General features: G+C 37.3%; 1 protein-coding gene across 5 annotated transcripts in view; it reads right to left on the minus strand.

Moving 5' to 3' along the window:
- Positions 1-12,437, minus strand: part of MRPS35 (mitochondrial ribosomal protein S35) — a 47,382-nt gene that overhangs the window by 5,296 nt on the left and 29,649 nt on the right. Inside the window, exon 8 of one of the 5 annotated variants that reach the window (XM_019452318.2) lies at positions 6,981-7,060. The exons of 3 other annotated variants lie outside the window; for them this stretch is intronic. In XM_019452318.2, coding sequence (XP_019307863.1) covers positions 6,981-7,060 — 80 coding nt within the window. Of the gene's footprint in view, positions 1-3,100; positions 4,836-6,980; positions 7,061-12,437 lie in introns of those variants that run through there. One more of the 5 variants, XM_053895313.1, reaches the window with a different exon arrangement.

Consider the following 12,437-nt stretch of genomic DNA (forward strand, 5'->3'; position numbering starts at 1 on the left):
TAACCCCTGCATTATTCAAGGGTCAACTGTAACTGACCACCCACCCTCCAATATCTTAAAGATATCAGAGAGTTACAGAATCAGTAATGACTAGATGAATGTGAATTCCAGGCTGCAAAGGTATGAGAAGGATCCTTCTGAAAATCCCCACTTTCTTTCCTGAAGGCATTTTCCAATTCTGTACAAGACTGGCACTTGGCTCATAGAGAAGGATTTTAGTTGGGAAATGAAACAAGTGAGGTTTGACCTGTTATCCAGGGCTCTTATAACAGACCAGAAACGAAGAGCCCCAAACATGACTGGTTTTAGTTCTGGGGCTACTTATGGGTGGGGAGTCAGAATCAGGCTTCTAAAAAGCAGTGTGAAATCCACCATTAATTTCCTAGTGTTTAAGACACAAAGTCCCACTAGAAGGAGGAAGTCCTGTTGTAAACACACAACCAATCTCCCTTTCAAAACATCTGCTAGATTTTACTGCAAGATTAGAGGCTACCAAGCTAAGCTCAAAATTTCTGTACAGCACAAAGGACTCTTCAGTAGATTTTCAGAGATGTGGAAGCTGACTCACCAAGTTCCTAATCAAAAGCCTTGAAGGTTATGCCTAAGGAAAAGGAACAAATCAGAGCTGCACTAAATCTTACAAAACTCAAGCCCAGCCTTGGTCTACCTGAATCATGACTGGATTAAAATAATAAACCCCTGACCCTCTCTGCCTAAGAGAAAAAGGAGGGGGGCGCCTGGGTGGCTCAGTTGGTTAAGCATTCGACCTCGGCTCAGGTCATGATCTCACTGTTGGTGGGTTTGAGCCACATTGGGCTCTGTGCTGAAAGCTCAGAGCCTGGAGCCTGCTTCAGAATCTGTGTCTCCCTCTGTCTCTCTGCCCCTTCCCCGCTCATGCACACTCACTCTCTCTTTCAAAAATAAATTAAAAAAAAAAAAAGGAAGAAATTCTGATGGTTGACAGCAATTGGGAGCTTTTATGAGTCTTTCACACACAACATCTAGCATACAAGAAAGTTACTAGACATTTGAAACATCTGAAGAAAAAAGTAATTAATAACCAAGGGAAAACAAACAATAGCAGAAGAACTCCAGATGATCAAGATAATGAAATTAGCAGACAGGAACTTTACAATAACTAAGAATTAATGTGTTAAAGAAAAAAAAGGAGAAGATAACCAACATGAATTAAATAATGAAGAATTTCAGCATAGAATTGGTATCCATAAAAGATGAACAATTAAATGAACATTTAGAATTGAAAAACACAGTATCTAAAATTAATAAATCACTGGATGGAGTTAAAAGGAGTCTAAGATACAGCAGAAGTCAGAATTAGTGAATGCAGAAACAGAACAAAAGAAAACTATATTGTTATATATATCAGTTCTGTACTATGGAATTATAACTATGAGATTCTGAAATCTTTTTTATATTTTACTAATCAACTCCCTCTAAGATTCCCAGTGATTCTACTTAACAAGTTCCAACAAATCTAAACCTGGGAGGACAACTCATATTTTTTTTTTATAGACTTAATGCTTATATCCCCGCCCCCCCAAATTCTTGTTGAAATAGTACTCCCTAAGTTCTGGTATTGGAGGTAGGGTCTTAGGGAGGTATTTAGGTCTTGAGAAGGAGCCCTTATAAATGGGGTTTAATGTCCAGAGAAAGCCCTGCCCCTTCTGCCACAAGAGAACATAGCAAGAAAGTCGTTTAAACCTTCACTATACACCAAATCTGCCAATGCCTTGATCTTGGGCATCTCAGCCTTCACAACTGCAGAAAACACATTTCTGTTGTTTATAAGCAGACTAGTCTGTGGTATTGTTACAGGAGCCCAAATGGACTAAGACAATGTCTTATATGAATAAAATTTAAAACTTCTTTTTTTAAGTTTGTAGTAACAGACCTTGGGAAATTTAGTCTGGATCAGTGATCTGAAATAATTTATTTAAAAACCTATAGTTTTCACTATCAAAAACTTACAATTTTTCTATAAGTTTTAACTTAAAAAAGCTACAGTGCTAAATTCAAAAAAGAGAGACAATCAGATAACCATGCACTTCCTGGTGGAAGAACACAATACTAATTATACAGTAGTAAAAAAAAAAAAATCAAAATAGAATTTGGTTAAGCCTCTAGATGCAACTATAAACTTAAAAAATTACACTATGGTGATACAATCAGCAGAATTCAAAGGATGGAAAAGGCTACAGAAAAAAACCACAACAAACAAACAAACACCACCCGCCCCCCCGCCCCCAAAGACTTCTTCACCAAATAAACTGCAAGAAAAAAGCTCAACAGACAAAGCTCCCTTTTGGGTTGTGACTGCTTCTGGGCACTCTTTCAAAAAACATTTCCTAAGAACCTACTATGTGCTAGACAGTACTAGGCAGAGCTGGATGTCTCCAGGCATCTTAGCTAAAAACTAATGTTTTCATATCCAAATATTTTAGAAAAGGGGTACATATGTTTGTTCCTAATAGGCATCTACTGAAACACCCCTTCCGGTGAAATAAAAATAGGGCTGGCAAAGCCAAAAAATACCTCATTATTCAAATGCAATACTACTGATACTGAAACAAAATTCAACCTATAATCATTTTCTATGAGGCTAAATACACTTTGTTTTTGTGATTTAAAGGAGTCTATTACAGAAAATTTCTAATGCATATAAAAGTAGAGAGGACAGCACTATAAACTCTCATGTACCCATCACCCAGTTTCAACAATCAATGCATAGCAGTCCAGTTTCATATAAGCCTCTATCCACTGCCCCCTTACCACGCCCTCACTGAATTATTATGAAGGTCATTCCAGACTTTATATCATTTCATCCATAATATATTGGTATTGTTCTTTTTTTTTTTTAATTTTTTTTTTTAATGTTTATTTATTTTTGAGACAGAGAAAGACAGAGCATGAACAGGGGAGGGTCAGAGAGAGGGAGACACAGAATCTGAAGCAGGCTCCAGGCTCCGAGCTGTCAGCACAGAGCCTGACGCGGGGCTCGAACTCACGAACCGCGAGATCATGACCTGAGCCAAAGTCGGATGCCTAACCGACTGAGCCACCCAGGTGGCCCAAGTTCTTTTTTTTTTTTTTTTTTAAAAAGGGGTCATTTAAAAAATCATAACCACAATAACATTATTGTGGTGTTTTAATTCATGAGCACCTAATCTAGGTCAGTTCATTCATTCATTAAATTCATTCACTCTACCAAGGGGCAATTCCTTCTGTACAAATTACTGGCCCCAGACAGGTACGTTTCCCTGGTATCATCCTGCCTATCTGGCCAGTTACCGAGTAATACCTGACTGAAGCAGAGTCCCTTTTCTGCAGGATGAGTCCAAGGACATAACTTAATTTTAAGTTTAGTTGTATTAGTTTTGCTCGCTCTTCCCTTGTCTCCCCCTCTCCCCTGGGGGTGACTAGTCCTATAAATCCTGAAATAGTCAAGGTCATGTTTTCTGACATACAGACTGGAGGAGAAGAAATCAGTCTCGGGAGAGAAAAGAGTAAGGCAGTTGCCTATAAAGTAACAGAGTCCAAAGAATAAAAGCCCTCACACTCCTAGTTTCTGTTCTTGCCCATTCCTGAGATCTTGTAGCATCCTTGCCCTTCTATCTTCTGCTTAGGCTGGCCTGAGTGAGTTTCTATGACTTACAACAAGGAGGTGTCAAATAACACAGGATGCTCAGGAGAGAGGCTTGAGGATAGAGTTCAGAGTTGTCAGCATATACAAGATACTTTATAGCACCTGGGAGAATGTACAGAATGAGGTAAAAGGGGGTAAGGACAAAACTTAGGAAACAAATTTAATTGATTTGGACTGAAATATAAAGTAGACATTTCTAGAAACATGGCACATCACAGTCAGAAACTTTATACTTAAAGAGGCTCGGTATTCTTTGTAAATAAGCAGTATCTTTCCAAGATGTTATATCTAAAAATGGCAATTGTGAAATAAGGCTTTTACATTTATGTGACTTCAAGTGGCCTTTTGGGAATAGTTTCCTTAAAAAAAAAAAAACACAAAACCACAAAAACAAAAGATTTTTTAACTTCACTGTCTTTATGCAAAAAGTCCAATGCTACATTAAGGTCCTCTAAAAATACAGGTTTAATCCTAGAGGGATAGTAACCAAGAAGTGAATTCTGGTGTAGTATTAAAAGGAAAAAAATCAGGGTACCTGCATGGCTCAGTCAGTAGAGCATCCGATTCTTGATTTAGGCTCAGGTCACAGGTCTTAATGGGCCTTGCATCAAGCTCTCCATCTACAGTGTGGACCCTGCATAGGATACTCTCTCCCCCTCTCTCTCCCTGAACCCCTGCCTCTCAAAATAAATAAATATTTAAAAAAATAAATAAAAGGATAAAAATCATTCATAATTCTACCACCTAAAGAAACTAATCAATACTGGTGACACTCAGTGCTTGTCCTATATCCATTTTTAAAAACACTGCTATGGTTCAATTTTATTTACAATTTTGTACCTTTGCTTATAATTCGCTGCCCAAGTTTTAGCTTCTAAAATCATACCCAAAATTGAAGTAGGCGGTTGTTTAAGAGGTTTTTTTTTTTGAGAGTTTCTTTTTTTGAAGTGTAGTTGAAGTGCATTAATTTTAAAGTAGAAACAACAGCATATTCAAGGGGCGCCTGGGTGGCTCAGTCGGTTAAGTGTTTGACTTCAGCTCAGGTCACGATCTCAAGGTTCGTGAGTTCAAGCCCCACATCGGTCTCTGTGCTGACAGCTCGGAGCCTGGAGTCTGCTTCAGAGTCTGTGTCTCCCTCTCTCTCTGTGCCTCCCCCGCTCACACTCTGTCTCTAAAATAAATAAACATTAAAAAAGAAAAGAAAAGAAAAGAAAAGAAAAGAAAAGAAAAGAAAAGAAAAGAGAAAAGAAAAGAAAGAAATAATAGCATATTCAAATTACTGGGCAGCAATGAAAAACACCACTAAGCTTGAACTGATCACCATTTAGGCAAAGAGTGTGATTAACCTGTAGACTCCTATTTTAATTCTTCAGCCATTAAACAGTTATAATTTTAGCAACTAATTTATAAGTGTGCATATAATACATATACATATATGTGGGCTCTCTCTTCTTCCCTTCCTACAGTGAGAGAACCCGTTCAGACTATCATCCTAGAGGAAGCAACCTTCCATTCCACACGATCTGTTCTCTTTTCCACAAGTGGCCCAATTATTCACTCACTCAATAAATATTTACTGCACAACTACTGTGTCAGGCACACACCGTGCTGTACTGGAACTGCCAGGGTAGCCAGAAGCCTGGAGTTGAGTAGGAGCCAGTCAGATAAAGACTGTCATCCCAGCAGAGAAAACAGTCTCCACAGAGGCCTGGAGGTACGAAAGAGCTCAGTGCATTCAGGGAACTGAATGAAGGCCAAGGTGAGGAAAGTAGCATGGGACGAGTCTGAATAGAACACTCAGTTTAGAATACTTACTATGTATGTCAGCACCTTCCATAGATGAATTCACTTAACTTCTACCCCAACTCTTTGTGAGGCAGTACTATTACTATCTGTTTTACGGACCAAAAACTGAAGTTCAGAGCAATTAAATAATTTGCCCAAATCTTGTTAGTGGTAGAACAACATGTTCCAAGGAACAGAGAGACATGGCAAAAAAGAATATAAAGAATAAAAGAATAATTTAATGGAACCTGTTACCTTTTCTCCCCCTTGTAAGCATAAGTTCAATACAAAGAAAAACACTGCATTCATGCAATGGTCAGTATATTCTGAGGTAATAGAAGGCAAAGAAATATCTGTTCCACTAAATACACAAATTTGTCACCTTCTACCATCTTATTTACAACTCCCTTTGCCTAGGACATGAATCATAGTAATATTCCACTTCTCATGATTACAAGTAAGGCATTGTGCAATATGAGGGAAAACAGTTTAACCATTAAAAAAAATCCAAGTTATTTGAAAATCATAAAAAATAAGAAGAGGCAAAATATCCATAATGGATAAAAAAAAAAATACTGCCAATTCTTTCAGTTACCACAGCTAAATGTTTAAGTGATGAATATGTCAAGGAATTCAATTTAATTCAGATTGGTTTTTAAAAAATTTAACAAATGCTGTTTTGCCAGACATTATACTAGAGGTTGGGAATATGAAGATGGATGAAATGTATAGTCCTTGCCCTCAGTGGTCTCACAGTCTAACGGGGTCAGCCAGACATGGATATGGACAATTACTGTAAAAGTAGTAAGAGTAATGCTAATGGGAGGAGGGAAAAAGGATGCACAGACAACTTCTAAGACAGGTTACATCTGAAGTGTATTAAAAGATTCATATGGGGGCGCCTGGGTGGCTCAGTCGGTTAAGCATCCGACTTCAGCTCAGGTCACGATCTCACGGTCCGTGAGTTCGAGCCCCGCGTCGGGCTCTGGGCTGTTGGCTCAGAGCCTGGAGCCTGCTTCCGATTCTGTGTCTCCCTCTCTCTCTGCCGCTGCCCCGTTCATGCTCTGTCTCTCTCTGTCTCAAAAATAAATAAAAACGTTAAAAAAAAAAAATTAAAAAAAAAAAAGATTCATATGAATTTGCAAGGTTGATCAATTTGAAAAAGGGATCATAAGCAGAGAGAACAGCATGTGCAAAGTTATAAAAGAATATATTATGTTCATTATGGCTGAGACATAGAATACATAACCTACATTTCCTGAGTAACTAGTAATGAGGTGGCCAACTGCTGTGGATAGACAGCCTAAGTAGTTTAGATTTTATCCTGGGTAATAGGGAACCACTGAAGGATTTTATTAAGGAATATGATACAACAGACTTGCTTTTTAGAGCAATTACTCGAACAGCAACCTGGAAGATGAATGAGATGGGAAAATCAATAAGGCTATTAGAGTGAAAGACCTATATAGGGTGGAAGCAGCAGGGATCAAGAGGAGAAAATAATTTTAATGGATATAATATGAAGTCTTACCTGAAGGCAAAGAGATCTGAGAAGTGTCCCCTTGATTGTATCATCATCCCACCCAAGAATCCAGAACAGCGGCCTACTGCCTACCACGTCAAGTGAAAAAAAAGGTCTGTGTTTATATCACAGACAAATCCCTCCATTTTCTTGCCCTTCTCATTCTAATTCTGATCCCCACCCTCAGCTCTGATACTTGATACATGTACAAAAATTGTCTTTAAAGAGATATGCCAGCCCTCCAATTAGTTTCTTTATTAGAAAGACTCAAAGATTGGGGAAATTATTCACAATCAGAACTTACATCAGAATCACATGTGGAGTCTTTAAAATGGAAGAAACCCTCCTGAGTCTCTGCACTAGAGATTTTAATTCCACAGAGTTCATACATCTCTAGTTTAAAAAAGCTTTGCAGGGGAGTCTCATACAACCCCCAGCTGAAAACAGGTTATGGAGATAAATTTTCAATGGTCAACTGTTCAGTTTGAGAAGACAGTAAACAAGGAGCTAAAGTTCAGGTTTGATTTCATCTCTTATTTCACAGTATTTTTAATGGAAGTCAAAGATGAACTACACTAAATAATATACCATGGGAAGAATATGAAACTTTGAAACTGCAGTTCAAATCTGAGTCCTTCAGGTAATAAACTCTGTAACCTTGAGCAAAGTACATAGCTCTCCTCTAAATCTTAATTTCTCAATTGATATAATGAAGAGGTTGTAATAGATAAATCTGGTTCCTGATCTTCAAAGTTAGTACTAATTTAAACTGGGTGGACACAGTAAGCACTTTTGTGTTAAGAAAAATGACAGTATTTTAAAGCACTTTTTAAAAATGGAGCTCCTCTCCCACCGCTCACCCTCTTTTTGGTTTATTTTCATCCAAGGTGATCATGTGGAACAGCATAGAGGTAAAAAAGAAAGTCAGAGACAGAGACACAGATGACTCTCAGAGCAACACTAAAAATTTCTTTTAAAACAAAGGCCAGGGGGCACCTGGGTGGCTCAGTTGGTTAAGCATCCAACTTCAGGTCAGGTCATGATCTTGTGGTTCATGAGTTCGAGTCCCACATCAGGCTCTGTGCTGACAGCTTGGAGCCTGGACCCTGCTTCAGATTCTGTGTCTCCCTCTCTCTCTGCCCCTACCCCGCTCACATTTTGTCTCTTTCTCTCAAAAATAAACATTAAAAAAATAAAACAAATAAAACAAAAGCCAGATGTGCTATTTGTCTGGAATCAAGGAACAGGTAGCAAGTAAGTACTATTTACTATTACTGGTCTACGACAAGTGCTCAGACTGATCATGGGAATTCCATTAATGTGTTTATTTTTTCTTTAATAAACACTGTATTATTAGTTTATTCATAATTAGATTACATAGAAGCTTATGCATAAATACATTTCACACTAAAGAGATGCACCTTGTTAGGAGTTACCAATATTCTTCTAGAAAATGAATTATATTAACATTGTCAAATATAAATCAGCATCAGAAAATAAACTTCTGTAGAGAACAAAATTTGTAGAGAACTTCCAAAAACAGTGAAAAATAAAAACAAAATGTTTATTCATTTGAGAGAGAGATAGCGAGAGAGGGAGGGACAGAGAGGGACAGAGACAATCCCAAGCAGGCTCTGCACAGTCAGCCCAGAGTCCAACTTGGGGCTCGATCTCTTGGAGTGTGCAATCATAATCCAAGTCAAAATCAAGAGTTGGAGGCTTAACTGACTGAGCCACCCAGGTGCACCAAGAATACTTTTTAAATATCTGAATAAACATGATCAAATGGAAAACAAACTTGATCTACACATAACGCAAATCATACGACATCAAACTGTTGCAAAGATATTTCTTACAAACTGGGCACAATTATGATTGTTGATTATTAATAATTTTATTAATAGGTCATTATTAAGCTATTCCAGTAAGCTAATTATTCCTAATATCTACCAAGTATGCTACATTTTATATTACTAAAAAGGGAGTTTGCTACTTTGTCACCTCACTTTTCAAGTTGAAAACCTTCTACTTCAAAAATCTATAGAAATCCCAAATGGACAGCTGTTATTAAACATTTAGTGTTTTTATCTAGCACTGACCTAGATACTCTAAAAAACAAAATACAGTAAGATTATATATGCTAATGGGGACCTTATGATTAGTTAGAAAAACAAAACATACATGGAACAAAAACATACATGGAAAACTGTCCATGGAACAGGGACTAAGACACTGTCTATAGTCAAGGGCCTAGTAACCAATATAGAAAATAAGACAGTATAACATGCTATTTATGCAAAATAGGAGTTATACAAAGAGGCTCAAATATACCTGATGAGTTAATATCCAAAGTATATAAGGAACTCATAACTCACACAAACAAAAAAACCCCAAACAATACAATTTAAAAATGAGCAGAAGATCTGAATAGCCATTTTCCCAAAGACATACAGATGGCCAACATACACATGAAAAGACACTCCATATCAGTCATCATCAGGGAAATAGCAAATCAAAACCACAAGATATCACTTCACACCTGTTAAAATGGCTATTATCAAAAAGATAAGAAATAACATGTATTGGCAAGGATGTGGAGAAAAGGGAACCCTGGAGCACTGTTGGGAATGTAAAATGATACAGCCACTGTGGAAAACAGTATGGAGGTTCCTCAAGAAATTAAAAACAGAAACACCATAAGATCCAGGAATTCCACTTCTGGGTATTTATCCAAAGAAAATGAGACATTAACCTGAAAAGATATCTGCACCCTCATGTTCACTGCAACATTATTTACAATAGCCGAGACATGGAAATAACCTAAGTGTTCACTGATGGTTAAATGGATAAAGAGGTGAGTGTGTGTGTGTGTGTGTGTGTGTGTGTGTGTGTGTGTGAATATACATACACACACATTATGGAATATTATTCAATGATAAAAAAAAAGAAGGAAATCTTGGTATTTGTGACAATATGAATGGACCTTGAAGGCATTATGCTAAGTGAAGTAAGTTAGAGAAAGATAAATACCAGATGATCTCACTTATATGTGGACTCTAAAACACCCGAACTCATAGAAACAGAACAGATTGGTGGTTGCCAGAGGTTGGGGTGGGCAAAATGAGTGAAGATGGTCAAAAGGTACAAACTTCCATTTATAAAGTAAATCATGGGGATGTTAATATACATCATGGTGACTACAGTCAATAATACTGTACTATTGCTAAGACAGTAAAATTCAAAAGTTCTCATCAGAAGAAAAAAATTTGTAACTATTGTGTGTAGTGATGAATGTTAACTAGACATATTGTGGTGATTGTTTCTCTCTCTCTTTCTATATATATATGTGTATGTATATATATATATATATATGGCGTATATGTGTGTGTGTGTATATACAGTATATGTATATATATACAGCATATATGTATGTAGTATATAGATGTACATACATACACATATACACGTATTGAAGCATTGTTATATACCTATTATATAACGTTTTATGTCAATAATATCTTAATTAAAAAAAAAAACCAGGCTCAAAGCACATATCAATTAAAGCCTTGAAGGATATATAAGAAATAAAGAGAAACATTAATAATTAAATTGTAAACTATCCAACACTTTTGTAATATTTATTACTAAACCAACTTGTTTCTACTAATGTTCCTCAGTGGAAAAGACAGTTTCCCCCTTATATATTAACCTCCATATCCAAAAACACCGAGCAATAACAGGCAACCAGTAAACATTTGCCCATCAATCAATAACCAGTTCATTTTAATGAAAGCACACTTAACATTTGCTACATGGATGGTTTACTATTTCAAAAACAGTAAAAAAGTGAAACAGGTACTTTTTCAAACAACTAGTAAAATGCTCCATTTTGCCCTCTGGATACAAATCTATACTCTGTAAATAGACTATACAACCAGTCCACAATCTGGCTCTGACTTGGTTTTTTTCGCCTCATCCCCTACCTCTGCACTGTCAGTCTTACATCCTGGCCACACCAAACTTCTGCCTGCTCTCTACATCCACAAGGCAGTGTCCTTTGCCTACTTCTCTGCTGCACACTCCTACTCTTCTCCCAAAACCAGTCACGACTTCTTGGAAAGCTTCCAGGGAGAATTAATCCTTGTCAGTGCCTCTCACAGCACTGTGTTCCTACTTCCATTATCCAGTGAAACAGGTGACATTTCAGGCACTGGTTCTCTCCAGAAATAAAGGTACCTAGATTAGGCAGAGGCTCTTTCATTTTCATAGTCCTACCAATACCTGTCACTGTATCTTGTACACAAGAACAAGATCATTGTTGAATGCAAGAAAGAGTAAACAACATAATAAACATTCAAGCATTCTCTAATATAACCTGGAAATGTATATGTTTGTGGGCACATGCAATCACAGTGAACTCATAAACCAAACAGACTGAATGGAGAATATGGAGTTACAAAAAGACTCTTCATTTTATCAGAAATATTTGCAGTAAGGTCCCCTTTAAACATGAACTCCTGAGGTGCCTGGGTGGCTCAGTTGCTTAAGCGACCAACTTTGGCTCAGGTCATGATCTAACCCAGTTCATGGGTTCAAGCCCCATGTTGGGCTCTGTGCTGACAGCTCAGAACCTGGAGCCTGCTTCAGATTCTCTCTCTCTGACACACCCCCAACCTCCGCTTGTGCTCTTTCTCTCTCTGTTTCAGATTCTGTGTCTCCTTCTCTCTCTGACCCTCCCCTGCTTGTGCTCTCTCTCTCTCGCTCTGAAAAATAAATAAACATTAAAAAATAATAAATACATAAAAATGAACTCTTATTGGGGCACCTGGGTGGCTCAGTCGGTTGAGTGTCTGACTTTATAACTCAGGTCATGACCTTGGCATCAGAGAGTTCAAGACCCATGTTGGGCTCTGTGCTGACACCTCAGAGCCTGAAGCCTGCTTTGGATTCTGTCTCCCTCTCTCTCTGCTCCTCCCCCACTCATGCTCTGTTCTCTGTTTCTTAAAAATGAATAAACGTTAAAAAAAAATTTTAAAAATGAACTCTTATTGAGTGTAAAATTATCTGACTTGGAAGTTTTTGTTACACGACTTTTCAGAATCAATTTATTACAAACCTAGATGTATTTTTGACTGGCAATAAGACTACCATGAAATCCAAGTAAGTCAAAAACTCAAAAAAAAAAAAAAACCCTCTAATTTAAAAAAGGAACTATTAGTAATTAAATATCCAAACATTTAAAAACTCTTGGAATTTGATTTTAGATCTCTACATTTTCTAAAAGAAGTGCTTTTTTCTTCCCCCAATGTCTTGGTCTATCTTTTCTGCAAATCATTTTGCAAAATACTTTATTCAAGCACTTCCTAGTCAAATTACTTGCGGAAGGTTTAAAGAATATCATGCAACAAAGTTAAAATTTAGGAAGTTTTGTCATTATCAGCTACTATCAGAATGCTGAGTAGGACA

This window comes from Panthera pardus, unplaced genomic scaffold, assembly GCF_024362965.1.
Source record: "Panthera pardus isolate Hobbes unplaced genomic scaffold, ASM2436296v1 HiC_scaffold_6, whole genome shotgun sequence".
Lineage (NCBI taxonomy): Eukaryota > Metazoa > Chordata > Mammalia > Carnivora > Felidae > Panthera > Panthera pardus.